The sequence below is a fragment of the Emydura macquarii genome, unplaced genomic scaffold, assembly GCF_026122565.2.
Source record: "Emydura macquarii macquarii isolate MOO-44397 ecotype Brisbane River unplaced genomic scaffold, CSIRO-AGI_Emac_v2 contig_2948, whole genome shotgun sequence".
NCBI lineage: Eukaryota > Metazoa > Chordata > Testudines > Chelidae > Emydura > Emydura macquarii.
The window spans coordinates 3,900,567-3,926,463 of NW_027133085.1; the positions used below are offsets into that span (position 1 = coordinate 3,900,567).

The following is a 25,897-nucleotide window of genomic DNA, read 5'->3' on the forward strand; positions in this document are numbered from 1 at the left end:
TCCCAGTGCACAGAGTGGCAATTCAGGTAGACTGTGCGGGTGTATGTGCGCGCATGCTCGCATAGCACTTATGTCCCCTTGTCACAATCTTGCCCTAATTCTCTAACTACAAAAGCTCAATCCTATGTGGATTCTTTTCGTTAAAGGAAACACCTTTTAATAGATTACACATTTTATTCCTGATTAAATAGGACAATCGAATAGACTGTCAAGTACTACATACAGCCCAAAGTATATTTTATGAGCCCCAGATCATTTCTAATCATTTACATTTCTGCTTAGGAGTGTTTTGGTGACAAGAAATGAGCTGTAAAGGTGGCAAAATGCATTTGGAGCATTTATTTCTACACTTTAAATTCTCAAGGCTATAAATTTAAGAAAAGAGTGGATGGTATCAGTATGGGAAAGAGCCAACAAGGTAGGACCAGCATTAAAGTATAAATGGAAGGTGTATAGAATACTAATCGATTACCTAATTATACAGTACAAAAATAGAAATGAATATAATCAGAAAATAATGATCCTCAATATTCCTTTCATTTCCTTCAATCCTATTCTCACATTTGGCAGCATTTAACGATTGGCTTTGTTAGGGGGATTTCCCCCACAGAATCCCCATAGATAAATTCTGCCAATGCTGGTCACTGACTGAGTAAACTGTAGCAGGGTGTCTATAATTAACTCCTTTCAGAGGGGCAGCTCTTCTAGAAATGATTCATCTCTTTCCTGATGATACCCTATGTTGAAAAACTATATACAATCTGCTGAACAGAAACATACCGCAATATCCCAAACAGCTCAATCTATTGTTACTGCACAGTACAATAAAACTTTAGCAGAATACAAACTAGATTATGCACCATTGGCACCGTTAAGCTGCTTTATTCAGCCATTATGTTGTCAAGTATGACCCTGGACTTGTTTCATTCCAGACTAGAATGGTAATTCACTTTGAACTACTGATCTTGGTGAGCTTGCTTGGCGATTTGTAATAGCATTATGTGAATACAAACTTTTTCAGAAACATCTCTCAATGTCTGTATTGGTTATTATATTGTCATTAGTTTGACTATGTCCCTTTAATATTTCTAAAGATAAGGCACATTAACAAAATGTTAATATTTTTGCCAAATGTGAAATGTCTAAATGTGACTTCATGGATTTTTAAAGGCAACATAAATCTTACAAGTTACTGATATGCTGGTGCTGCCTTTTTGAAGCCTGACATTATTCTAACACCTTTTAAAAAAACTAGAGTCAGGTATGTTGCCTAAGAAAGCACTTTCACATGAATTCTTACAGTTTAAGGAAAATGATCATTTATAAGCCCTACAGGATTATGATTATTTGGCTCAGAAACCTATGCAACATAAAACATGGGGTGATTATCTCATACAAAGAGTCTTACTGTAGCTGTAACTAGGACTTCACATAGACCCTCTTTGTTTCAAGGCACAATAAAAAATGACAAACCATTACGGAAAAAGGGTGTGTAAAATTAATACATTCTTTAAAGATGTTGCTTTTTTTTTTTTTTTTTTTTTTTAAGGTTTTAAACAAAATCCTTCTGAAGATTCATTCTTCATGTTTGCTCTATTAGCATAATGTTTCAATCTACAAAGAAAGCATCAGATTTGCAATTCTAGAAAAATATTCTGTCTTGTTAAGCTTAGCCTCAGTTTCCTACACAGTATACAAATCACTTTCAGAACAAAAGAAATAAATAACAGAGTATCAGTGCATGTGAGTGTGTGCCTTGCTTTATAAAGACTGATTTGTGGAAAAATTGATAGGTGACACATAAATTAGAGATGTACTGAAAAGGTTTGCAATTGTTCACTTTTGCCCATCTGTGTGGATGTCCTGAAGAGGTCCACAGGGAAGTGGAATAGTTGTTTGCTCCCCTCATTAGTACCAACCACAGTTTCATCATTCCTATACCACAGCCACATTTTTTTTCCAATAAAGCTGGGTGTGGTCACTTCCCTTGGCATCGATTCTTAATTACTGGCATCTAGTTTACTGCAGGCCAGTGCTACACAGCAAACCAAAAAACACCCAAAAAAACCAGAACAACTCCCCTCACACACATAGACACTACATAGATTTTTCCACAAAGAGAGGTCATGCCTGTACTACTTTGACAATGTTATACAGGGCTGGATTTAGGGACAGGTGGCCACTTGGGGTGCTGTTTTTGTTGCTAGCGACAAAAGGGAAAAGAGTATGTTTGAAGTAAAATGTTTCAGGCATTCCGTATGTGGATTCATTTTTCACTAACCTCCCAGAACAGTGGTTCCCAGCCTTTTTGACTCAAGGGCCACAAATATTTTTACAAAACTGAAGAGCCACTAGTCTCTGCCAGAAGTCACCCTGCACCCCACTGCAGCGACAGGAATTCAGCGAGGAGGCTGCCTCCTCACTGATCTCCTGTCCCCCCTGGCTGCAGCAGGGAAATCACATGCATCCCATAGCCCCATGCGCTCCACCTAGGTCCCTGGGCAGTGGCTCCCTTCTGCAGCCAGGGGGACAGGAGATCAGCACTCCTCTCCCTCTGGCTCCAGCAAGGATCCCAGAACCTATGGACCCAGGTGGAGTGCTTTGCTGTGCTCCCTGCTATAGCCAGGAAGAGGGGAGTGCTGTTCTCCTGTCCCCCTGACTGCAGCAAGGAACCTGCACCAGTCTTGTAGCCCCACGGCAACTCACTCCGCCTGGGTCCTTAGGCAGCAGCTCCTTTCTGCAGCCAGCGGGAGGGGAGCAGTGAGCTAATCTGAAAGACCCAGTGGGACAAAAGTGGCCCACAGGCCACAGGTTGGGAACCACTGTCCTAAAATGTTCTGGACATTTGTAGAATGTCATAGAACCTTCCAGACTTTCTGAAAACTCCTTTTTCCTCAAACCTCATAGAGTGTTGTCAGCCATGCCTTTGTGGTTATATAAAGGGGCAGGGCATTGCCAGTCAGTGAGACACAAGAACGAACTGAAGTAAAGCGAGAGCCCAGCTGTGATAAATCATGAATGCAAATCATGCGAAGTCATGAAATGGGCTACAAATGCAATAAAAAAAAATAAGGTATTCAAAATTTTAACAAATGATGATGGGATGCTGAAGACGCTACTTTCCTGGGACGCCATTTGGTTTAGGGCTGACCCTGATTGGATACCTTCACAAGATATTTCAGCATCAGATATTTCCTATCTAATACAGCATAGGTCTCAGATGTGTGATACATCAAGGGAAAATGTCACAGCTTAGCTGCTTGATAAATTTGTGAGTATGGGAGTATACTTTCCCATAGGTAGTAAACTCTTACTTCTAGTTCACCTCTCATGTAAATTGGAGATGTGCTAACAATGCAATTCTAACTACAACTTTCTACTCATGGGGAGAATGCAAACTCTTTACCTTTCCTTAGATTATATAAAAATCACCTTCCTTTTACTTAGTAAGGTGAGAACAACATCTTCACCTTTTTCAGCAGGTTATTTTTAGATATCACCTGACACACATTGCTATTGGTTACCAAGAAAAATAGTCTATTGGCAAGAGATGTTTCCATGCCACAGGACTGCAGCATGGAACTTGCTCTTCTACCGGAAAACTGCCTCAGAAGCACAAGTGGTAACCTTCCACTTTAAGTCTTCCACTTGGTTTAATGCCCTGCCAAATTACTCCTTTAAAGAAGCAGTACGCACATGATCTGCAAATGGGTGTGTTCTGTGGAAACTTGGAAGTGGTCACGGAAAAGTCAAGGTAACACATAGGATAGTCTGCAAAAACAGTGTAGCTTAGTACAAGAAAAAGTCCCGTTTTCCTTGTACAAGAAATTTTTTTCCTGAACATTCTGGTTCATTCTATACCTAATCCAGATCCCTAGGTCTCAGGCATTCCTCTTGTCCTCTTGTGTTGCACACAGAGAAGAACATATTTATTCTAAGTGCTTTGAGGAAGAAATTAAATGGAATCAAAGAAAGCATCACCTTTGCAACACGTACTTCGTGGTACTCTGCATCTCATCAAATTCCTGATATGGCCACAGTAATATGAGGGAGGCTTCAGGATATTAGACCTCTTCTCATGAGGAACCATTACTGAAAATTGTATTAATTATTTTTAATGTAAACCGGGTGCCAACATTGTATTTGACTCTAGGCAGGAAATAAATTCCTTCCTTCATCAGATCTCTCAAAGTGTACAGGGTGGAATAAGGGGGGCTGAGGATGGAAGGCTATACAATACACAGTGAATGAGGCAGGTATATACAGTGAATGATACAGATCCTGCAGATCTATGCTTAATTTTGGCCACGATCTATATTCAACTACTACAATTCCAGATTAAATCCAGATTTATGCCAGTGTAAATGAGACAAGATCTGAGCCCTATGTTGACAAGATAGACAGTGTGAAGTGAGTGAATAAGGCAGGATTCCATTCACTGAACTGTGAGGATTAGGGTGACCATATTTCCCAAAGGGAAAACAGGACACCATGTGATGCTCGCCCGAGCCTCTCTTCACCCCCTTCCCTCCTCTGCACGGAGCTGGCCTGAAACACTTGCCCTCTCCCTCCCCTTCCCGAAGCTGGACGGAGTTGCCAGGGGTCACTGCTCTCCCAAGGCCTGCCGTGCGGGATTGGCATTGCTGCTTGCCCCCCACTACCCCTCAAATTTTTGGCAAAACTGGACATGAATTCTATTTGCTCTTGCCAACTGATAGTTGATGAGAGCAAATGGGACAAATGCCCAATTTTGCCAAAAAAGTCAGATATTCAGGACAGGGCTTAAAAAGAGGACTGTCCCAGCCAAAACAGGACATGTGGTCACCTAGTTAGGATAAAGTACTGAAACAAAACACACTAGGTCACCTGCTTATCACCCGGCATCAAGTGGGTTAATAGAATGTTGTGGAGATACTTTAAAGAAGGGCATGAGAGAAAAACAAGGGCAGGACCCTACTGCAAATTTTCTCTTATTATATAGGTTTGCATCAGAGAAAAAACTCACTGAGTCACACTCCTTCCACCCAGGCTGCTCTAGGTGCAGCATGAATTGCTTAGGGCAGATTTGTTAATTCATTATCTAGCCCAAAGAAAGATGAACTTCCAACATCAAATTCTGCCTTTGGTTGGGCATCACATCACTCCGATTGACTTCAGAGGGTGATGCATACGAGAATCCAAAGCAACATTTGGACCTCCCTATTTAATCATGTATTTGTAAAGCAGAAAGGTAAAGCTGAATCATCACTGACACTTACCAGGGGTTGAGAAGATGCAATGACTTCTTGTGTCTCAGGAACTCCTTCCTGTTCTTGAATGCTACTGGTGCCACTAGACTCTCCTGATGCCTACACAAAAGCAAATCATTAGGGACGAGTTTAAAAAATTCCAAACTGAGAATGTTGCATTCTAGCATGAAATAGCTTTTCAGATTTCTTTGTACTTTAACTTTGCCCTTGTTCTGATGTGGGGGAAATTAGTTGTGTGTATTTCTCAGCAACTTAGCCCCACTATTATTACAAAATAACTTATTTGGGTATTTAAAGTGGAGTACGGCAATAAAGCATATTAGAAAAATGAATGCCACTGATCAAGGACTCAAAGGAGATAGACACTAAAGACTGGGAAAGTCTTTGAGGATTCTGGCTTTTGAAGGGCACAGCACAAAGCATACTAACAAAGCAGTTCCAAGCATTTCAAGGTGTTCCAAGGAAGAGAGAGAGTGACATTTGTTTTTGTAAGACTCCAAGGGTGCTGGTCTAAAATCCCGGGCTGTGGGAGCCTTGGATCTCGGACACTTCCTTGTCACATCCAAAGGAACTAGATGAAGCAGCATCTCATTAAACTTGGAAGGTTGGGCCTCACAGGAAGTCCAATCAGAGTTCCCAAGGCCTACAGCCACCTGACTGGGTCACGCCCACTATTTAAGCTAGGAAATGAGCTGGATTGGTTGTTCAAGCAACTGTGCAAACTTTCTGCTGCTGCCACCACCGCAATGTTGCACCCAGCTCTTGCCTGCATCCTGAAATCTGTGTGCAGTCCAGTTCCTGAGTTCTGCTCCATTCCAGACAGGATCCTCACTCCTAGCTCCCACTGTGCTCCTGTTCCATGCCTCTTTGTGGTTCCTGCCCTTTCATGTTGCTCCTGACCATTGGCTACCAATCCTGGCTCTGACCTCCGGCTCCAGCTTCTGACTCCAACTCGGTTCAACCCTTGGCTCTGGCATTTGGTATCTGGGCCTGGCTCCAATCTTCAGTTTCAATTTCTGATCCTGACTCTGGTATTTGGCAGTTGAATCCAGCTCTGACCCCTGCTTCTGTTCCCCAATTTGGACACCTGCTCTGACCACTAAGCTAGACTGCCTACATCCCAGTGCCAAACAGTTTTTTACAAATGTGCTATTGTAATTTAAATCCTTGGCACATAACCACTGAAAACAGATGAAGAGATGTGTGTGTGGGGGGGGGGGGGGGGGGGGGGGGGAGAAAGAGTACTCACATATGGGTCATCATCTTCACATTGGTCTTCAGTAGCCCTTGGGTCAGGTTTGATCATTAGTTGTTGAATCGACCCCTACATGAAACAACAAAAGCATTTCAAGGAAGTGTTTTTTTCATTCATGAAAGCATTGTGATAAAGAGTATAAACTGGACCCTGTTTACTTTTGAAAATTATCTAAAGCATGAAGTTTGACTAGTAACAAACAGCCTTAAATATTAACCACTACCACAGAAGTTGTAAGGAGCTTGATGGCCCCAAGGGTAATTAACATAAGACAGACAGACAGCAATCTCTAGAAAATGCCCTCTGCTGAGATTATTACTAATGGTGCAGTTCCAATTGGTATGTATAGGGCTCTTCCAGAGAATTAATGCCCAATACATTGGCCAGATTACTAGAGCCATATTTCAAATATTCCATTGCATTTATAAAGTTTGTTATATACTTTATGAGTTTGTTACACAGCTCTATTATTATCCTAGAAAGTTTGATTATAAGCATTGTGAAATATTGAGGAGAAATAGCCCAGCTGCTCACAGATTTATTCAGATTTCTCTTCAGTAACTCATCCTGGTGTAAGCAAGGTCTGAGTGGCACTCCCTCTGCTCAGTCAGCTGAAAGGGGAAGCACTGTATCTGTATAAGCACACCTAGACGCTGAGCATGATAAGAAAATGGTCTGTGTGGCTGGTATTGGGTTACAAATCACTTTTGTGTTAACTGCAGGGGTAATGAAACGTCCTTTGATTGTATGAACAAATGGCAGCAGAACTGTGTGTAACCTGTTCTGATGAAAAATTCACCCTCATCGAAACAGAACTCAACAAGGGTGGTGTACGGATGCTTGAGCCTTGTAATAGCAAGCACGGAGTGGTTGTGGGGGAGAGGTCTCCTACTGGAGGCTGCATTAGCCCTGACAAAAGGCTATCCTAAGGCATTGACTATCTTCTCCCACTGTTAAAAGGTAGAACTAATTATTCCTTTTGGAGCTTTTTGTCTGGTTAAAAAGCAGGGACATTGCTCCTGTGTCAATAGAAGATTTTCCCATGAATGAAAGCTGACAGCTGAAACTCACTAAGAGCTGAAATCACTAAAGGAATTGGGAAAACCTCAAGAGACTGACCACCAGCAGAGGGGATCTGGTGAGGCCCCAGAGGCACTAGGAGCCAGTGTAATGGGAGCCAGCAGAGGGGACCTAGCAAGGCCTGGAGGTGGCGGGAACTAGCAGCGATTGGCACCGGTAGACGGTGTGAGCCAGCAGAGGGGACTCGGTGAGGCCTGGAGGTGGCAAGAGCCAGCAGTGGTCGGGGCCTGCAGATGGCAGGAGACTGCGGAGGGGACTGGTCAAGCCCGCATCCGTCAGGAGCCATAAGAAGAGGACTGGCTGAGCCCCGCAACTGAGAGGTGGACATTGCAACTACGATGGTCAGTGGGGTAGGGGAAGCGAGAAGGCAGAAGTGAAGGACATGCCCCACATACTCTGGGGTGGGGTGGGTTTGCCTCATTGTGTTAATAAATTCTGTTTGCACTGTTTTCCCAAACCAGTGCTGTGTTACTTCCTTCCTTTTATTAAAAAGGTTTACTTTCTGCACTCAGAGTCTGTGCTTGCAAGAGGGGAAGTATTGCCTTTTGGGGGCACCCAGGAGATTGTGTGTAATTTCCCAGGTGATTGGTTGGGGGCTCGAGCTGGTTTGGTGTTGTATCGTTAACAGGAACCCCTAGATATAAAACCCTTTGCTGCTGCTGGCTCTGTCTGGCAGAAGGATTACACTGACATTTAATCTGTCACTTTAAATCTTTAGAATAATACATTATTTTACATACATTTTAATATGGTAAATTATAACAAATCAAATAGCCTGTCTAATTTTACCAGCAAAACTTAATCTTGTTTTAAAGCAGTAGCAACCCAGTGGAGAGATTGCTGTGCGATGTGAGTTACTAACAACAGTGGGAAATGGGGGTGGGGGAAATCCATTTCTTTAGCACATGCAATACTCAAAACACAGCTGAACCAAATTTTCCTCAAACTTTCCAAACAGATATCCCTTTGGGCTGAAAGTAAGCATGGAAAATTTCAGCTCAAAATAAATATGCTTGCCAAATTTATGGGCAGCTGAAAGATGGCTTATGAAAGAAAACTGGAATTTCACTTTAGAGCATGCACTGACATGCATGCTCTAATAGAAAAATCCATTCTAAAGGTATATGTAAGTATTTGAATATATAAAGACATGTAAAATGTGTGCACAGAGCATAGTAGATTGTGCAAAAGTCAAAGAACTATGTAAAACTCTTCATAGAAGCATGCAAAATGTTCCTCTGAAGTCCAGTTTTGGGTTCAGAAATAATGTGCAACCAGGCATCTTCTGAGATAGTATTTAAAAAAATATATTATATTCCCTACAAGTACATGCAGTGGTGTGCTATATATTCAAAATACTTAAGACTAATAGTTTACATTGTCAAAACTATCTTAAAAAGACAATTAGGTCACATTTTCAAACCTAAGTGTTTAAAATTAAGCACCCATACTCTACACCTGTGAAAATCAGGACACCCATTTGTTTTCCTAAAGCCAGGCATCTAAGTTTGAAAAGCCTATCTAATTTCTGGGTTCTCTCTGTTCCTACTTAACTCAGCTCTTTTTGGTGTCTTCTAGGGAACTAGACCCAATATTATTTTCTGCAGACCATATACGTTTTAACATCATTAAGGTTTCCTGGCCAGAAAATTCTCAAATGAGTGACAAATTAACTCAATAAATACAACAGTATTAATCACCCATTTAAGTCAGAAGTGCTTCACCTGGGTAAGAGACCCATCTTCAGACAGCTCCATCTCTCCCTCCTTGACCAAGATCTCCCATCTGACTGCCCCACATTGGCACCATCCTGGACCTTAACTTTTCATATCCTTCCTCTTTTTCATAATCTATCCCAATGTCTGCAAGATTATCCATATATATCAATTCCATATTATCCATATACATCAATTCTTCAGCTCCATCTCAGTCTCCTCTGCCACAGTCTGACCTCTGGAACCAAAAGGTCAGAGGAGCAAAGTCAAACCTTGAAGCCCTCCTAAAGTTAAGTCAATTCTGCAAAGCCCAGCCACTACCACTAGCCAATTCACCCACTCTGGGGAGTGGTGGCAGGTGGGGCAGGCATCTTCCTCCCTGGCTCTAAAGATTGCAGCTCCCACATGTGCTGAAGCCCATCTGTAGACTCAAGCAGGTATCATCGCATCAGTTATACTCTGATCATGTTTTCAAGGTTTTCTTTGCAGTCCTGAGAGGCAGAAACAATTTTTTCCTGAAAGGTCAGACTTTGATCTCATCACAGATCTCTGGGATCTGGAGCCCTAAACACACGCCCATTGTACTCATCATGTATCTGAGTCCCACTGAGGGGTGAACAAGCCTGAGGAAGCCAGCAGAGCATAAGGGATCATAATTTGAACATTTGCACAATCTGCTGTGAGGGGCATCTGATTTGGCATCTCAAGAGGCTGGAACCTGGCTTGTGGCCAGTGTGTGGGAAAGAGCCACCATCTTCTTTTTCCCCCAATTTAGGCAACGGGTGCAACTGAAGTGGAACTATAACATTCAGTGTGAAAAGAAGTTGAGGACCAAAGATGCTTTATGGCCCACCCTAACCTGTACTTCCATAGTCAAGTTTACAAATGTGATACCACAGTAATCAGGATACCTGCTGAAATTCACAGAAGCCTAAGTTTGTTTCATGTTGTTTTACCATAATTACATGACAAAATAGTGCACGACTGCATTTTGGGGGTCAGGGGGGATTTTACCATAACATAGGCCATTGTAAATTTCTATTCAGCACAGATGCAAACTATTGGTGAAATCAGCATCTCAATCTTTATGCCTAAAGTTTAAAACAAAGGTAGCCTGATTTTGCTGGACACCGATAGCTCACACCGACTTAACGGGACCGGTTGCATGAGCCAGGAGAGCACAATTTGGCACTTGGTTTTTTTAAAAGATGCGTGACATCTACAGAGCTGTACCACAAATACATAGAGTAACAAGACCTCTACCAAAGCCTGATTCAATGCCCATTTGAAATTAATGGAAAGATTCCCATTGACTTCAATGGATACTGGGTTAGATCCATGGAGATGGTGAGTGGATAAGTTACCCTAGATAGTAGCACTGGATGATCAAAAGAATAGCTAATTATTATTTGGTCACTAGCTAGTGACAAAAACAAACCAACCAACCAACAGGAGAGGAATGTAGCCCTAAAGGTGTCAGAGCAATGCTTGCTAAGCCTAACTGGAGTTGCATGCATGTTTTGAGGGAAGACTATGCTGCCCCTTAAAATGTTATTTTTGTTGTCTGAAGTTGCAGTATTCTGATAATAAGTACGAGTGCATCTTCTGATTGCTTACTAGATGGAGCTCAAGGACCTGCTAATACCAATCGGTTTGGGAAGGTATTTCCTGTTTTTCTGAAGCAGAAACTGCAATGAAATTTGGCACTGTCAAATAATTTATTGGGAAAGATGTTCAGCTCCCAAATTATTATGCACCACCTGGAGTTACTGGAGATGTAAAAGGACAAAAAACCACAAAAAACAATTTCATTTTGGTTTAGCACCAAATCAGGCTTTTCTATTTTGAAAATGTTTCAGTTTGGAAGTTGGTAGGCTGAGAATTCCAAGCTAGTCCCAGCAGGAAGCGGTTTTTAAATCAGGCTGACAAGACTTGGAAACCTCATGCTAATGTTTAGGTCTATTCCATTTCATTGAACTACCACATACACTTCCAGTAGCACATGAACCGTAGACACAGCTTGCATCTCACATTGAAATGTTGGCCTGATGATCATGTAACTCACATGATCAGTCTGTTGCTTGTATTTCATAAGTGTGCTTAGCAAAGTACAGTTAAAAATAGTTACTGCATTAGAAAAATGATATACTTTGAAAAAGTGAAACAAACCAATCAGTCCTTATAACAAAGGATATAGGAAGCCTCATGATATATTTACATTGAGCCTCAAAAGGTAAGCCTTGAGTTCAGTGTTTGAATTGCTGGTAAACATCAGACCATGTTCTAGAAAAATTTGCACTCTTATCTATCTGCTCCTTACAAACCCTCACTAGCCACCTTTTCCAAAAACTCTTTCCATTCTCTTAACCTAGGGACCCAATTCCCTATTAGATCTTCCCTTTGGAAATTCAAGCTCATTAGGCCCACACCTCCAAGGAAAACAGCCATCTTCTTTTGCTTCCAGCCCTGTAACCTGACTTGTAGAATCCATGTGGCAAACCTTCTTTACTAAATCCTGCAATGTTCATAGACATCTAGAGCTGACCAAAATGATTATTAATATATTAGTGCTGTCTCCCACCACATTTTTAGTCTAGTCACATGATGGCTCATGTGAAATATACAAAAAAAAAAATCTATGTAATCTTTCAATATTTAATCTCTCCCCCTTTATATTATGTGTACACACAAACACTATACATTAATATTACAGTTGAACATGATAGAATTTGTTTTCCTTAAAAAAATCCATATATAAAATAATTAAGGTTGTAAAGTCAAACACTCAGCAATCAAGAAATGCCAGAGTTAAGGTTGCATGGGCAACCTTGCTTCTGCTCGTGCAAGTGCATTTTGATATAGTTTTAACTGATATGATCACATATGACATTTTGTACCAAACCCTCGCCTCTTTGCATGCACGTGTTGGGTGGTGTACAGCAAGTGAGGCAGCTCAATATTTCTTTCTATTTTCATCATTCAGTTTGTGGCTCTGTGCCTTAATTACTGCACACCATCCAACCATTGTGCTAAATAAAGCATTAATAATTTCCCTCAATAGCTTTATTCTTGTCATGGTAGCATCTGATCCTCACAAACATTAATGAATTTACTTTCACAGCTCCCTTGTGAAGTAAGAATGTACTACTATTGCCATTTTACAAAGGGTGAACTGAGCACAGAGATTAAGACCAAAATTTGCTAGGTGTGTCCACTAATTTTGTTTTTCTCAATGACAGAGCACCTGACTGAAGACACCAAAGGGCTGATTTTTCAAAGTACTCAGCATTTACACTACACAGTATAAAATCACAGTATTAAACAAACATTAATTAATCCTAACAAGTCCTTGGGATGTAGAGGAATACGTTTTCTTATCCCCAGTTTACAGATGTGCAAACTAAGAAAGAAGGCTGATGTGATCTGAACACCAGAGCCAGAAGAAGAACTCATTTTAAAGGTGTGGCTTGACAAAGCCCTGGGATGGTTTAGTTGGGGTTGGTCCTGTTTTGAGCAGAGGGTTGGGCTAGATGACCTCCTGAGGTCCTTTCCAACCCTAATCTATGATTCTATGACATCCTGATTCTCAGTCCTATTCTTATTCCTTCAGACCACAGAGTCTTTGTCAGAGGTCCCAACCATCCATAGCTTCTATTGATTTCATCTGTAGTTGTGATTGCACTACACCGCTGCAAATAAGACAATTGATCTCTCAATTCCAGCACTCAAAATGAGGAACGCAACCAATGGCCACTTATGGCAATTTTGGTTTTAGTTACTTGCTCAGTATCACACAGGAAACTATGTAGCAGAGCCAGAGTTAGAAATGAATTCTCCTGTGTGACATTTACTTGCCTTAACCACAAGACCATCCTTTATCTGCACACATTCCATCTTCTACAGTAAGAGGTCCTGCAGACAGCCTCATTCCCTACAGTGCTCTGATTAATTCCCTGAGCACTATCCCCCCTAGGTCCTGTATAAGGTGGGAGTCCTGTGCAAATGTTAGCATGTGATCACACAATTAAAGACTGTATCATAATGCCAACACATAAATGGGGACAACTGAGATTGCATAGACTTAATTCTAGCATTACCTAAGTTTTTAGTGCTTAACTTTGCAAACTTAGCAACAAAACACACATGCCTCTTTGACCACCTCACCTGCCCACAAATCCATCTCATGCTCACTGAGTAATGAAGTCATTCCAAGTTCATGCCAATAAAATTGTAATACCAAAACCATAGCTTTTTCATATACCCATAAATACATGCGTGGTGATATTCATTAAATAAAAGGTGAGCACCATTATCTTTCAGAACCAACTCAATGGAATAACCCTAAAATCAAAATATGATCTTATTTAATAGAGAAGTGGGTATATCGTGTGGGGTATGTATCTGTCACTCTGATTTTTTGTGCACAGCTCTTTAAAATATGATAAGTCTGTCTGCTGTGGGGCAGCGCTGCAAGAGCTATTCAAGACAGAGGACCTTACAGAGTGAAAGACACTCTGCTTTCCCTCATGGATATGTTATATTTGTACTTTCTTTGTTAAATTTCCCTAATCTAAAATAACAGTACTCTATACTAAAAGTATGTTTTGCTCTGTGTATGGAAAATATAGGCTACTTAAGGTGTGACATCTTTATGCTTAGCCATTGCACTCCGGACTTCTTTGAAAGGAAGCACATGTCAAAAACACTTAGAATACATCATACTGTACTTACTGTGAATTTTTTCAATCCTGTTGCTCCTGCATTTCCAACAAATATACCAGAGCTCATTTCAAATAGCAAGGCCTGAGATGACCTCGGATAATGAACTCTCTGATATTCTTCACAGTCCATGAACAGAACAACGTCATTTCCCTGGACAGTCACTGTAAACCGATTCCATTTATTAGTCATCACTGGAACTTTAAATGAAGCAGCCTCCCGGGAAATGTAGGAACCAGGCTCTGTGTAGTATAGAATTATTCTCTGGGTGCCATCGTCAACTGGTGATAGTCTCATTCCCAAGTATATAGTTTTCTGAAAGGCATCGGTTATTGCAAATAGTACACCTCCATCGTCACTGTTTGGTTTTACTGTAACTATAATAGCAAAATCTCTATAGAAGGGCTGTGGTACTAAAGACCTTGTCAAGCGGCCGATGTTAGCATCTCGTTCAAAACTGTAAGCTGGAAACCCTCCATAGCCAGTGATAAAGGAGACAGAAGGAGGAAGCGGAACTCCTATTAGCTCTGTCAGATCAAGATGGCCCTTTGATCCTCGTTCTGTAGCATGAAACAAAAATGTGTTATTTACTCCAATGTCTACATTGTATTTAATATTATATGGCTTACTGCAGATTTTATAACTTAGTACTATACAGTGTTACAATACGACCAATGTGCTAATATTTGAAACCTCAATTCAGCATAGTGCTTAAGCACATGCCTAACTTTTAAGCACATAAGAAATCTCATGGTTTAAGCATGTGAGTAGTCCCAATCAATGAGATTTCTCATGTGCTTAAAATTAGGCATATGCATAAGTGAGTTAGGGAACTAGGTTTCCAGCCAGGGGCTCCTACAAAAATGTTCTCCTTTAGCCTCTCAAACCACATGTGGTAAGAGTTGCATACATTTGCAGAGAGGATATGAAAGAACAGAGAATTTATTCCTTTGTTTTCTCAAACAAAAGATATTGTAACATAGCCGTAATGAAGGGAGGAAGCAACAACTGTGCACAAACGGTGCAGTGGAGTTTTACAAATGCAGGATAAGGCTATGCGTTGAGATGGGAGAATTTTTTTGCATGAAACTTTTTTTTGTAGTGAAAAAAATGCAGATTTGGCAACAGCAAAATATTTTGTGAATTCATGTCAGTTTACCACATTGTTGTGTATGAAAAAGCAACCTGAAAAAACCCCCACATCACTAGATGTTTCATTCTGACATTTTTTAAATGAAACATGGTCATTGTTAACCAAAAAATTGACTTTTGTTTCAAAATGTCCTTTGATTTTTGAGTATTTTTAAATGTTTGGTTTTTTAAAAATAAAATTAAAGCCAAAATATTTAGTTTTGGTTCTACCAAAATGTTTCATTCAACTAGATTGAAATGGTTTTTACTCAATTCACTAAAAGTTTTGAGTCAAACTGAAAATAAATTTTTTCAACTTTTTTTTCTTCCAACTAGTCATCAAACCGAAAAATCTCTTATTTGCACAGCTGTAATCACGAGCAAGATACATTAGAGGGTTTGCTCAAAACCTTGATCAGACACATATTACAAGGATTTCATTTTTTCACTTCACACCATTTTTCTCATTCAAGGAATGCTCTTTCCCATGGATCCTTTATATAGGTAACATTCTTCAGTTGTTAAATCTCCACTTTTAATCAGGGAATTTCCATCCCATAACATACTCCGGAGTAATGGTCCCTGCAAATACGCCCTGGGAGAAAATCCCTTCTTGATAGTCAGTTTAACCCTGAGTACGTATGACCAGACTTGAGCATCAAATCCCATTTTTAGTCGTATTTTCCAGATTCCTAGTTAGGAAGATTCTACCAATACTTCCAGGAATACAAACTTCCAAATGCTAATCACCTTCTGAGAAATAAAATACTAAAAATATATTATAGCATTTTTAATAACCAGAAGTGTCTGGCTAATTCCACATGTGGCTTAATTAGAATCTAAGTCTTTGTTATCCTGTTGTATGTATTTGTACATACCAGTATCACACACTCCTCCTCTACTTCCATAGCCATAAAAATTTAAGGTATCATTGTAGCTAAAACTCTCCATACCTTCGATCAATGCTTATCAGAACCCCCACCAGAAGTTTTAAACTTCTTAGAGGTAAGAGACAAAAGTGGAAGGTACTTAGGGTGTGTCTTAACATCCATGCACAATATTAAAATACTTTCTCTTGTCTTGAATGTAACACTCCAATTAATAAATCCTCAGATATTATCTTTCTAAAATTGTACATGAAAAAGTTGTCCCTATCTCTGTTACAACTAACTTGAATCCTTAAATTACGTTAATGATCAAGTATCTACTGGCACATCTCTACAGTCCTGTTTTGTCAAACAATGTATATTATTTTACAATGTTTAGATCTCTAAAATGATTCATTTTATATTTGCTAATGTGACAGCCAGGATAATGCGTGTCTCAAACAAAATGGCTGAGTGCCTTCTACCTACATAGCTGCATGCTGCTAGCAATGGGGAATCTGCAATAACCCAGGAGCTGCAGTAGGGATAGAGGAAGAGTTGGCTTAGGCTTGGTCTAAACTATCAATTTATGTTGGTATAACTAAGTCCACTCAGGGATGTGGAAAATCCACACGCCTGAGCAACATAGTTATAGTACTGTCTACACTGGGTTAGGTCAGTGTGTCGACAGGAGAGCTTCTCCCATCGACTAGTTACTGTCGCTCGGGGAGGTGGAGTACTTACACTGATGGAAGAATATCTCCCATTGGTGAAGGCAGCATCTTCACTAAGCATTACAGCAGTGCAGCTCCACCGGTGCAGTTGTGCCACTGCAGCACTGTAAGTGTAGACAAGCCCTTAGGATTATAGCACAGGGAAAGGATCCAGTTTCTTGTCAAACTAAAGGGGAAAACTGTGATTTTTGTGCATGGCTCTCTCTTTTTTTGCCTTCCTTATGGGGTAACAGTAGTACCTTAAATTGCAAAAGGCAGTCTGAGATGGTTAATCAGGCTTTTATAGTTTAGGTTAGTATTTAGACAGGACCATTTAGAAGCAAAAAGGAATGAGGCACTAGGTAGTAGATCTTACTTTCACTGAACATTTTGTACACCCAGAGGAATAAGCCCCATTTCTAAGACCATCTTCTTAACCTGTTTCTGAAGATGATCTACCTCTATTGTCACTTAGAGTATTATTAGCATTTTCAATGACTCCTAATAGAAATTCACTTCTGACTAAAGTTCTTCCCTCCTTGGGCCTCATCTTCAGACTACATGTGGTCACAGAGGATATTACAAACCAGATGTAACACTAGAAAACCAGGTGCCAGCTCATGCCAGAGTCCCAGGCCAATTTACTTGATTATCATTAGATATCAAAGTGATTGTTAAATGTATACGAATCTATTTGGTGTTTAAACTTCATGAAAACTAATGGGATATTACTTGCATTGTTTTCACCTATCTGTATCCCGTTATAATGTAGTAGCAAACATTTACATTGTGTACACCCCTCTAACTAAACCCATAAAATGAGAAAGAAGTGTTGTGGAATGCAAATGAAGACCTTTAAACAAAAATGTGCTAATTTAAAAGCAAGTGGTTATTGTTTGTGATGATCAGAGGTCAAAGACTCAAAATGCATTCCTCACTCTCCAACATCAAAGGAAAAGCCCTGTGGTTAGTGACACTGTCATCTTGTTTTCGGGGAGAAAAAGTATGGATTCAGGGAAAAATCCTTCATCTCTGGACTGTTTGGACTCTTACAAGGAAATGTACCAGATGCAAAGCAGAGAACCCCAGAGACAACGTGAAAAGACTTTTCGGAAACTGGCAACTTATTACATCACTGCCACCATTTTGAACTCACTTGTGCATATATTTTACCTGCTTTAACCTCTCAATAACTCTCTTTTCTCAGCTAATAAACCTTTAGTGTACTATAGAATTGGCTGCCAGCTATGTCTTTGGTGTAAGATTCAGAGTACCAACGGCTCTGGAGTAAGTGACTGGTAGCAACCTAAATGTGGTGTGATTTTTTATTTGAGTTGCTAAATCACAAAATCCAGTTTTGTCTGAGTGGCAAAAGAGACTGGAGATTCTGAGGGGATTGTTTGTGATTCCGTGGTAAGACTGGTACAGTGATCCAGGAGTTCTGGGTTGATGAAATCTAATTATAGAACACACCACCAGTGTGGAGTGTCTGCCTTGTTTTTGACAGTCTGCCCTGAGGTAGGCACTCTCCGTTGTGAGCCACTCCAGACAGCATGACAACCGACCACCACCTCAGCTGAACAATTAGGGTCAGGACTCTCCTTGCCTCCAGGAGACAGGAAAGCCATTCTATCATGGCGTAGCCAGCAAAGCCCATCAAATTCCAAAACGTACTCAAGTGGCAACAAGCAGTTTACCAAGGGAGAAAGGAGCAGCGGATGTAATATATCATTAAAGACCACTTACTAGGAACCATCATCAACACAATGGGTCTCAGAAAGCCCCCTTTTGTTTCATCATGCACACAGGTCTTGACAGTTCTTGGATGACTTGCATCAGATGAAAACAGAAGGATGGAAAGTATAGTATTAGTGGTGGAAAAGTTGGGCTGAGCCAGACAGATTGAAATACCAAAATTCTGCACAAGAGCATGCTGTAGCTGTATTACAGGCAAAGGGTTCCTCTTTCTCCTCCTCCACAGGGGCACTAAAAGCATGCCTGAAACATGCCAGGGTGGTGAACATCCCAGATTGCTTATAGTCCACAACAGAACCTGAGCATTAATCATTATAAGGAGCCAGCATCCTTTTGCAGTGGGAAGATCATCAGTATCTGGCATGTTTTCTGGAATGGGACACCATGAACAAGCCTAAGTAGTTTGACACCGCACTTTCCGTGAATTTGGTCCAGTTACACAACAAGAAATCCTGAAAAACAAAAATCCACCTGTTTTCCACTGCAAAAAGCTGACTGGATTAGGATCAGAGATCACTGTTACCATTGTATCAGCCTTATCTTTTCAAACTATTTTGAAATGTGATGGGATCCATGAGCTTCCAGTAGCCCTTTATGACAGTGTCCAACCTCAGGAATTTAGCCTGATTCAAGTTACCCCATCTGGCCTATAGCACACTAATTTACACCTTAATTTTTAAAGATGAAGCCAAGGGTAAGATTTTCAAAGACCAATTAGGAGCCTAAGTCTCATCGGTACTAAGTCTCCTCAAAGCCCCATTTTCAAAAAATTACTTAAGCACTTTGGAAAACTTTACCTATGCCCTTCAATGCCCTTTACCCATGCCCTTCAATCCATGCCCTTTAATCCAGATACTAGAGACTGATTAGATATGTATGCTGATTGGGTTTCCATATCCTCTCAGAGCTCCTGTATAATCACTGGGTGTCACCAGTGAGACTTACTGATTTATTCTGGGAAACCCACATTTTAGTTTTGTGCGTATGGTATCAAATATTCTGTGAACATCTTTATCCACTCTGTGTCTATGAAGACTCACAGCATATTCATTTGGATATACAGTATTTATCCTCTAATATGAAGATCTTTAAGAAAGCTTTGTTCTGCTGCTCAGCCACTCATATCCTAAGTCAAGGTTTCCTCACGTTTAATTTGCAATGATTCTACAGTAAATTTTATGGCTTCACTTGGCATGACAGGGACGGACACACACACACACCTCAAACTCTGGCTCAGCCTCACCTAGAATATTGTGTTCAGCTCTGGGTACCTCATTACCAGATAAATATTAACCTATTGGACAGTGAAGAGAGAACAGCAAGAAATATAATTAGGAAGCAACTGACATATAAGGAAATATTTTAAGAATAGGAGGGAGAAGAATTCTTTATCATCACAAAAGAGGGTGTCAAAATAAACAAATTCTGCAGATAACAGAGATAAATATACATAAATCACACACTCAAGCACTTACCATTGAGCTCCATTGAGACTAAGGAGAGCTCTTTTAGTGGGTAGCAGTTGTAAGTGCCTTATCCTCTGTTGGGCCAGTCATTGGAGGACATCGTATTTAATCAATCAGTCATTGATTATCTGGTTTTGTTAACTGCTTATTGAAATATGTGCTGGGGAGAATCCTAAGCATGACATGATGGTTGCCCATTAGCCGTCATTTCAAATTTGAAATAAATATCCACATGAAGCCAGTGCATTACAGTACAGCTAGGACCAACTCTATACTATAGGCACTATAGCAGCAAAGCTACCACTCTGTAGCTATGTCGGCATACCCCTGTAGTGTAGACACAGACTACAGCAATGGAAAGGCTTTTTCCTGTTGCTGTAGGAACTTCTCCCTGAACAACGATAGCTAGGTTGACAGAAGTATTCTTCTGACGTCCTAGTTGCGTCTACACCGTGCACTAAGTTGGCATAGCTATGGCACTCAGGGGTGTGGATTTTTCACACTGAGTGCCATAGCTATGTTAAACTAATTTTTAAATAAAGCTAATGGCGTGAAACTAAGAAATGGAGAAAATAAACTGAATCTCAGGAAAATCTTCTTGACAGGAAAGTCTATTTGCTTATATGATCATTTCTCGGGAGGTGATGAAATCCCCCCACTGCATCAATTCAAAATTAAAACTGCACAAGCACAAAATGCACTATAGAGAATAATAAAGTATGTAATGAGTTTCTTTGAAGAAGGTCATAAGGCAGCATCAGAGTGAGGCATAAAATGGAGAGTTTGCAATGCTAAAAGAGGTTCAAAGAAAAAGAAGATAAGCCTTTAGAACTATACATTTCTTGGGCTTTCCAGTCAGCATTGTGGTGAATGTAATAATGGGACTTGGCATCTTGAGATAACCTCAAAAGGAAAAAAGTAAATGTAGTTTAGAACATTTTCACTGAGAAGTTTAAGTATCTGGTGTTGGAAAAAACAAAGCAAGACTTCACAGTTTTGCATTTTGTTTTTAGAGGGTAAATCAGTGATGTTTGAGGGGAGGTTAGCAGTGAAGCTGCACATATACAAATCCAGGGGCAGGATTTGGACCTATCTAGAGGGCCCATGACATAGCAAAATGACTTCAGTTCTGCTGTATGGGATACACCAGGAGTTCACACAACTCAGTTCTGCAGGGACTCCTGGCATGGCAGCAACTCTTTGGCAGCATGCTTGGAGTTTCCATCACTACATGAATACCCTTTAGTCCTCCCCTCAGCTGATGAAAATGTACAAAGGCCATGCAGGCTATTCCAGCTCTTAGGGGGAATACGGTATTTGAGAACCATGTGATTATGAACCCAACTTGCTCATGTGGAATTTCCCAATGCCTTGCCTATTCAAGCTAGATGCTGAGGTAAATCTGAGGCATAGTTTAACTCCATTTAGTGTAACTCCATTTAAATATAGTTGGAATGCAAGTCTAATATGGGCTCAATTTATTGCAATGTGCATTGAAGTTATAGTGAACCACCAGTTACTGTTGACATGTGTATAAAGGAGGTGCAGGGTGGAAAGACTGTCAGAGGTTTTATGGTTAACAAGAAGACTGAATTTTTTTTTAAAAAAAAGGTCAAAGTAAAAAATTATAGTGGGCAGTGGTAGCACCTCAAGTTAAGGTTGAGACTAGCTTACTATTTAACAGCTGATTGTTGTTAGCTCTAAAACCCATAGAAAAAGTTATTTGGTCCCCGTTTTAATGATAAAAACTTCAGTTTACATTTGCCTCCAATAAACTGTAGCGTGTCTGAATGCTTGGTGTCTTTTTAGAATTTCCATTGTCAGTTTAACTGGTATAATCTAATAATTATTAGGGAAATCCAGCCAGTCAGACAGGCTTTTGTTCTTGATTTCCCCTATGGGCGGGGGGGAGGAGGGGAAGAAGAGAAGGAGAAGGAAATCAGTCACACTTAAATCTGCCCAACAACAAAGAAGTCACATCCACAAGAACATTTTCACAAAACCTTAAAAACTAGGGGAGGAAATGTAATTTGTAACTAATCATTTTACACTGCACATCGCATTTCTCATACATCACCATGCTATGTTCAGAGTGGTGTGGTCATCAACATATTAATTACACCCATATCTGATGTGTCTGAGAAAGAAGTCTGACAGGAATGAATGCTGTAACATTAATGCCTAATTAGTAAGTCATTCAAGGTTTTATAAGATATTAGACCAAAAGTGACTCTTTGTATGAAAGCATTTCACAATGGCACACATCACTGTATTTGCTTTAGGGATGTGACAAATACTTGATTCAAATTGGATTTATACTGTACACAAATCCAATGCTCAAAATTTCATGGAGGGTGGGGTATTAAATTAAGACAACTGCGGGGGAGGGAGAGTCGGATAATTGAGGGAATTATGTGTAGGATGGGAACTAGACCAAGAGGGATATAACCTTAGTAACAGGAGTATGGAATAAGCAAAGATCAGATAATCCAAGCTGCAATCAGAATCCCTTAGTGACCTGGGCGGGGGGGGGGGGGGGGGGGGGGGGCGCGCGGAATGGAATCAAGTGCACATACTTAAGGCACTGAATGGCCAATTATCTTATAGTGTAGCCAGTCATGCAGCAATCACTGCTAGGCCTCAGTTTTGTGACAGTGTAAGACTGAATGAAAAAACAGAAACATTTGTTCTTAGACAATGATACTGACCTAGACATAGTGTAGGTTTTAGAATGGTAACATTTTTCATGACCACATAATATCTAGATAGTCCACCACAGCCATGAGAATTTATAAAGCCTGATATTTATGAAGCAACCTTCAAAAGGGCTAACAAGGGGCACATTCAGGATTTCTATTAACTTCCCAACATGTAGGCCAAGGGTTTCAAAAATAGGAGCCTGAAGCTAGTTTCCTAAATTCATATGTAGGCACCTGAATAACTAGCCTCATTTTCAAAGGTGACGAGCACCCAGCAACTCCTATTGACTGGTTATATTTGAGACTTCCTCGAGTGGCCTCCTATTAATTTTTTGTACCCATCTACCACCCAGTGTTTAGGCGTTCCACCATTGTGTCTGAAATCAGTAAACAACTGAGCTTCTGCTATGGCAGCCACATTTGCTGCCTCCTGAAATTTGGCTCATTTAATCTTGCCTCACTTTTAAAAACCACCTTAAACAATTTTTTAAAAAACCCTTATTTTTGCATAGGCGTTTTCAAATCAGTGTTATTGTTTTGTTCATCCCCTTTGTCTCTAATTTTGTTGAAATTGAGGTATTCTTTTATTAATGAAGGCCAAATTGTATTATTTTTGTTCAGTACCCCAAGTGCATTTGCAGAGAGAAGGGGTGCTTTATCATAAATATTATTTTAATTGCTCAGCACTATTCAAGGTTTGGTCCCTTTAGATCCCATAATTTCGGGAAAAAAAATTGTCTTAGTGCCTCATTGAGAGCCACAAAGTTTTCCACCCAGCAGAGGCCACAGGGGTTGGGGAGGAATATTCTCTGGAGACCAGTAAAATAAATATTATCCTGAAGGAAATATTTTGGAATGCAAGCTCCCTGAGCCATGTCACCAAGTTTACCTCCAGATTAAGATAATGTTGAAAACTGTATATTGGGGTTGATTTTACAGCAGAAACATTGATCTGGAGCCACACAACCCAGTCTTTTCTTAGTCTTCATAATTACTGAATCAGCAAGTATTACAGAGGCAGAATGGGGATTCTCTTTTGTGACTGTTTTCTTATTTTGCATACAGGACTGCCATCAGATGCTTTTCTGAACATGCTCTATAAATGGCAACTTGCCAAGGAAAGTGTGGACATAAGTGCTCCCGAACAATGCTATTAACATAAATTAAAGTTTTCGGTGACTAATGTGTCAGTTTGGTGGGTCCCGCTCATGCTCTGCATGAGCAACACTTGGTTAAAAACAACCTCCTTGGCCAGCTTGATTGCCCTCAGCCCAAAAGTGGTCATACATTTTCAACATTCCTTCTGCACTGCTAAACGCCGCAGCTCACAAGTGGAATTGGGCCTCACTGGAACTTCATGAGCAGGTAGAATTGGATTTTCCAGACGCTATATTGAGGAGATGAAAAACATACAGGGTCTGACAGTGTTCTTCTCTATTTGCAGTGTTGTTGTAGCTGTGTTGGTCCCAGGATATTAAGACACAACAACATAAACTGTTGAACGTTCTCTTGCTTGAGTTACTCAAGAAATAACTGAAGACAAACATTCTAAAGAGCCAGGCCCATGCCATCACCAAAGTAGCAGCAGAAGCAGCAAATACTGCACTGGGAATGCCTAGGAGCAGCTGTGGTGAGGGGTGGAGGGAACAGCTTTGCCAGATTCCTACCTGTGCGTTCCATCTAGACTGCAGACATTCCCAGCTTCCTATTCCCTCCTCCAATGTCAAACATGGGGCAGAAGCCCCCCACGTACTGAAGATGGGGAAGAGAAATAAGGGACAGACAGTGTTCCCCTTTTCACCACTTGGACATTACACCGGAAGTCCATTTTTCTCCCTCTGGGATAACAGTCTTCTTTTGTTACTACTTAATATAGTTGGTTCCTTAGCTCAAGTGGTATGCTGCAGTGCTAAAGGTTTAGAGTTCAAACCTAGCCCAGGATTCCTGATGTGGGAGGAGTTACAGCTGTATATGGGTTCATAGATTAAGGCCAGAAGGCAGCATTAATTATCTACTCTGACCCCTAAAGCACCAGCCATAGAACTTCCCCAAAGCAATTCCTAGAGCAGGTCTTTTAAAAAAACATCCAGTCTTTGATTTAAAAGTTGTCATGCTGGAGAATCCACCAGGACCTTTGGTAAGTTGTTCCAGTGGTTTAATTACTTTCCAGATTAAATGTTTATGCCTTATTTCCAGTCTGAGTATGTCACAATTTGTTTTTATTCACATTATACTGTCTTTTATCACACAATCACATACTATTTTTCTCAGTCAATGCACAGGCAAGATGCATACAGGCAACTGTAAACCTGACATACCCAAACTTTCAAGTGCTTGACTATACAACCTGAATCATGTCAGGGGTTATTTTGCACATAGGAGGTAAGCGAGGCATTTTGTAAGGAATCAGTCGACATTACACAACTCAGTTGTGTCTTTTCCCAGTTATTGTAGCTGGTATCAGGTATATGGCGTAGACAATATTTGGTATCCAAGTCCATAAAAAAGTGAATTCATAACACCCCTAACCGGCAAGCCTGTGTAGCTGTTCAGAGCTTAACAGACCATGGGCCGGATCTTGCAGCTATGGAAGCCAATGGCAAAACTCCAATAGACTTCAGTGGGAGCAAGACCAGCCACCAAGTTTCAATGTGGCCCAAAATAGATTGTCAGCTCCTGGGAGAAAACACATGTTCATAGAATCATCGAAATGTAGGCCTGGAAGTGACCTCAAGGGGTCATCTAGCCTATTCCCATGTTGGTACGTACTACATGCTGCCTCAGCACAACAACATGCCAGCAACTCCCATTTCTCTTAATATTAAGTCCTGGTTAAACTTTTAACCGATAGCTTATAAACCAAAAGTTAGCTACATATAATCATTCTGTTCTCAAATGCACCCAAGACTCAAATACTGTGGTGGGAAGTGCAGTATTAAAAACTAGACAGGCTGACAGACACAATTAACTAACCCCTCCTCATAAGAGTCAAAAGCCTCCTGCAAGCAAGGTCTGAGAGGCACTCCCCCTGCTCAGCAGCTGAAATGGGGGGGAGGAGGGGTACTTTATTTGCATGAACTTTGAATTTGCATGAGTACAATTAAGTACTCAGCATATTGCACAAGTACACTAGGTGCAGAGCATGATGGGAAATGGTCAATATGTTTGGTATTGTGTTACAAAATCACTTTTATGTTAACTGCAGGGGTAATGAAATGCTGTCCTTCGATTGTATGAACAAATGAGAGC

The 25,897-nt window shown here is 40.5% G+C and overlaps 1 protein-coding gene across 4 annotated transcripts in view; it reads right to left on the bottom strand.

Moving 5' to 3' along the window:
* COL15A1 (collagen type XV alpha 1 chain) overlaps positions 1-25,897 on the bottom strand; it is a 247,966-nt gene that overhangs the window by 148,659 nt on the left and 73,410 nt on the right. For all 4 annotated transcript variants that reach the window (XM_067569856.1, XM_067569855.1, XM_067569854.1 and 1 more), the window contains 3 exons: positions 14,031-14,578; positions 6,499-6,573; positions 5,259-5,348 (listed from right to left, as the gene is read on the bottom strand). In XM_067569856.1, coding sequence (XP_067425957.1) covers positions 5,259-5,348; positions 6,499-6,573; positions 14,031-14,578 — 713 coding nt within the window. The remainder of the gene's footprint in view (positions 1-5,258; positions 5,349-6,498; positions 6,574-14,030; positions 14,579-25,897) is intronic.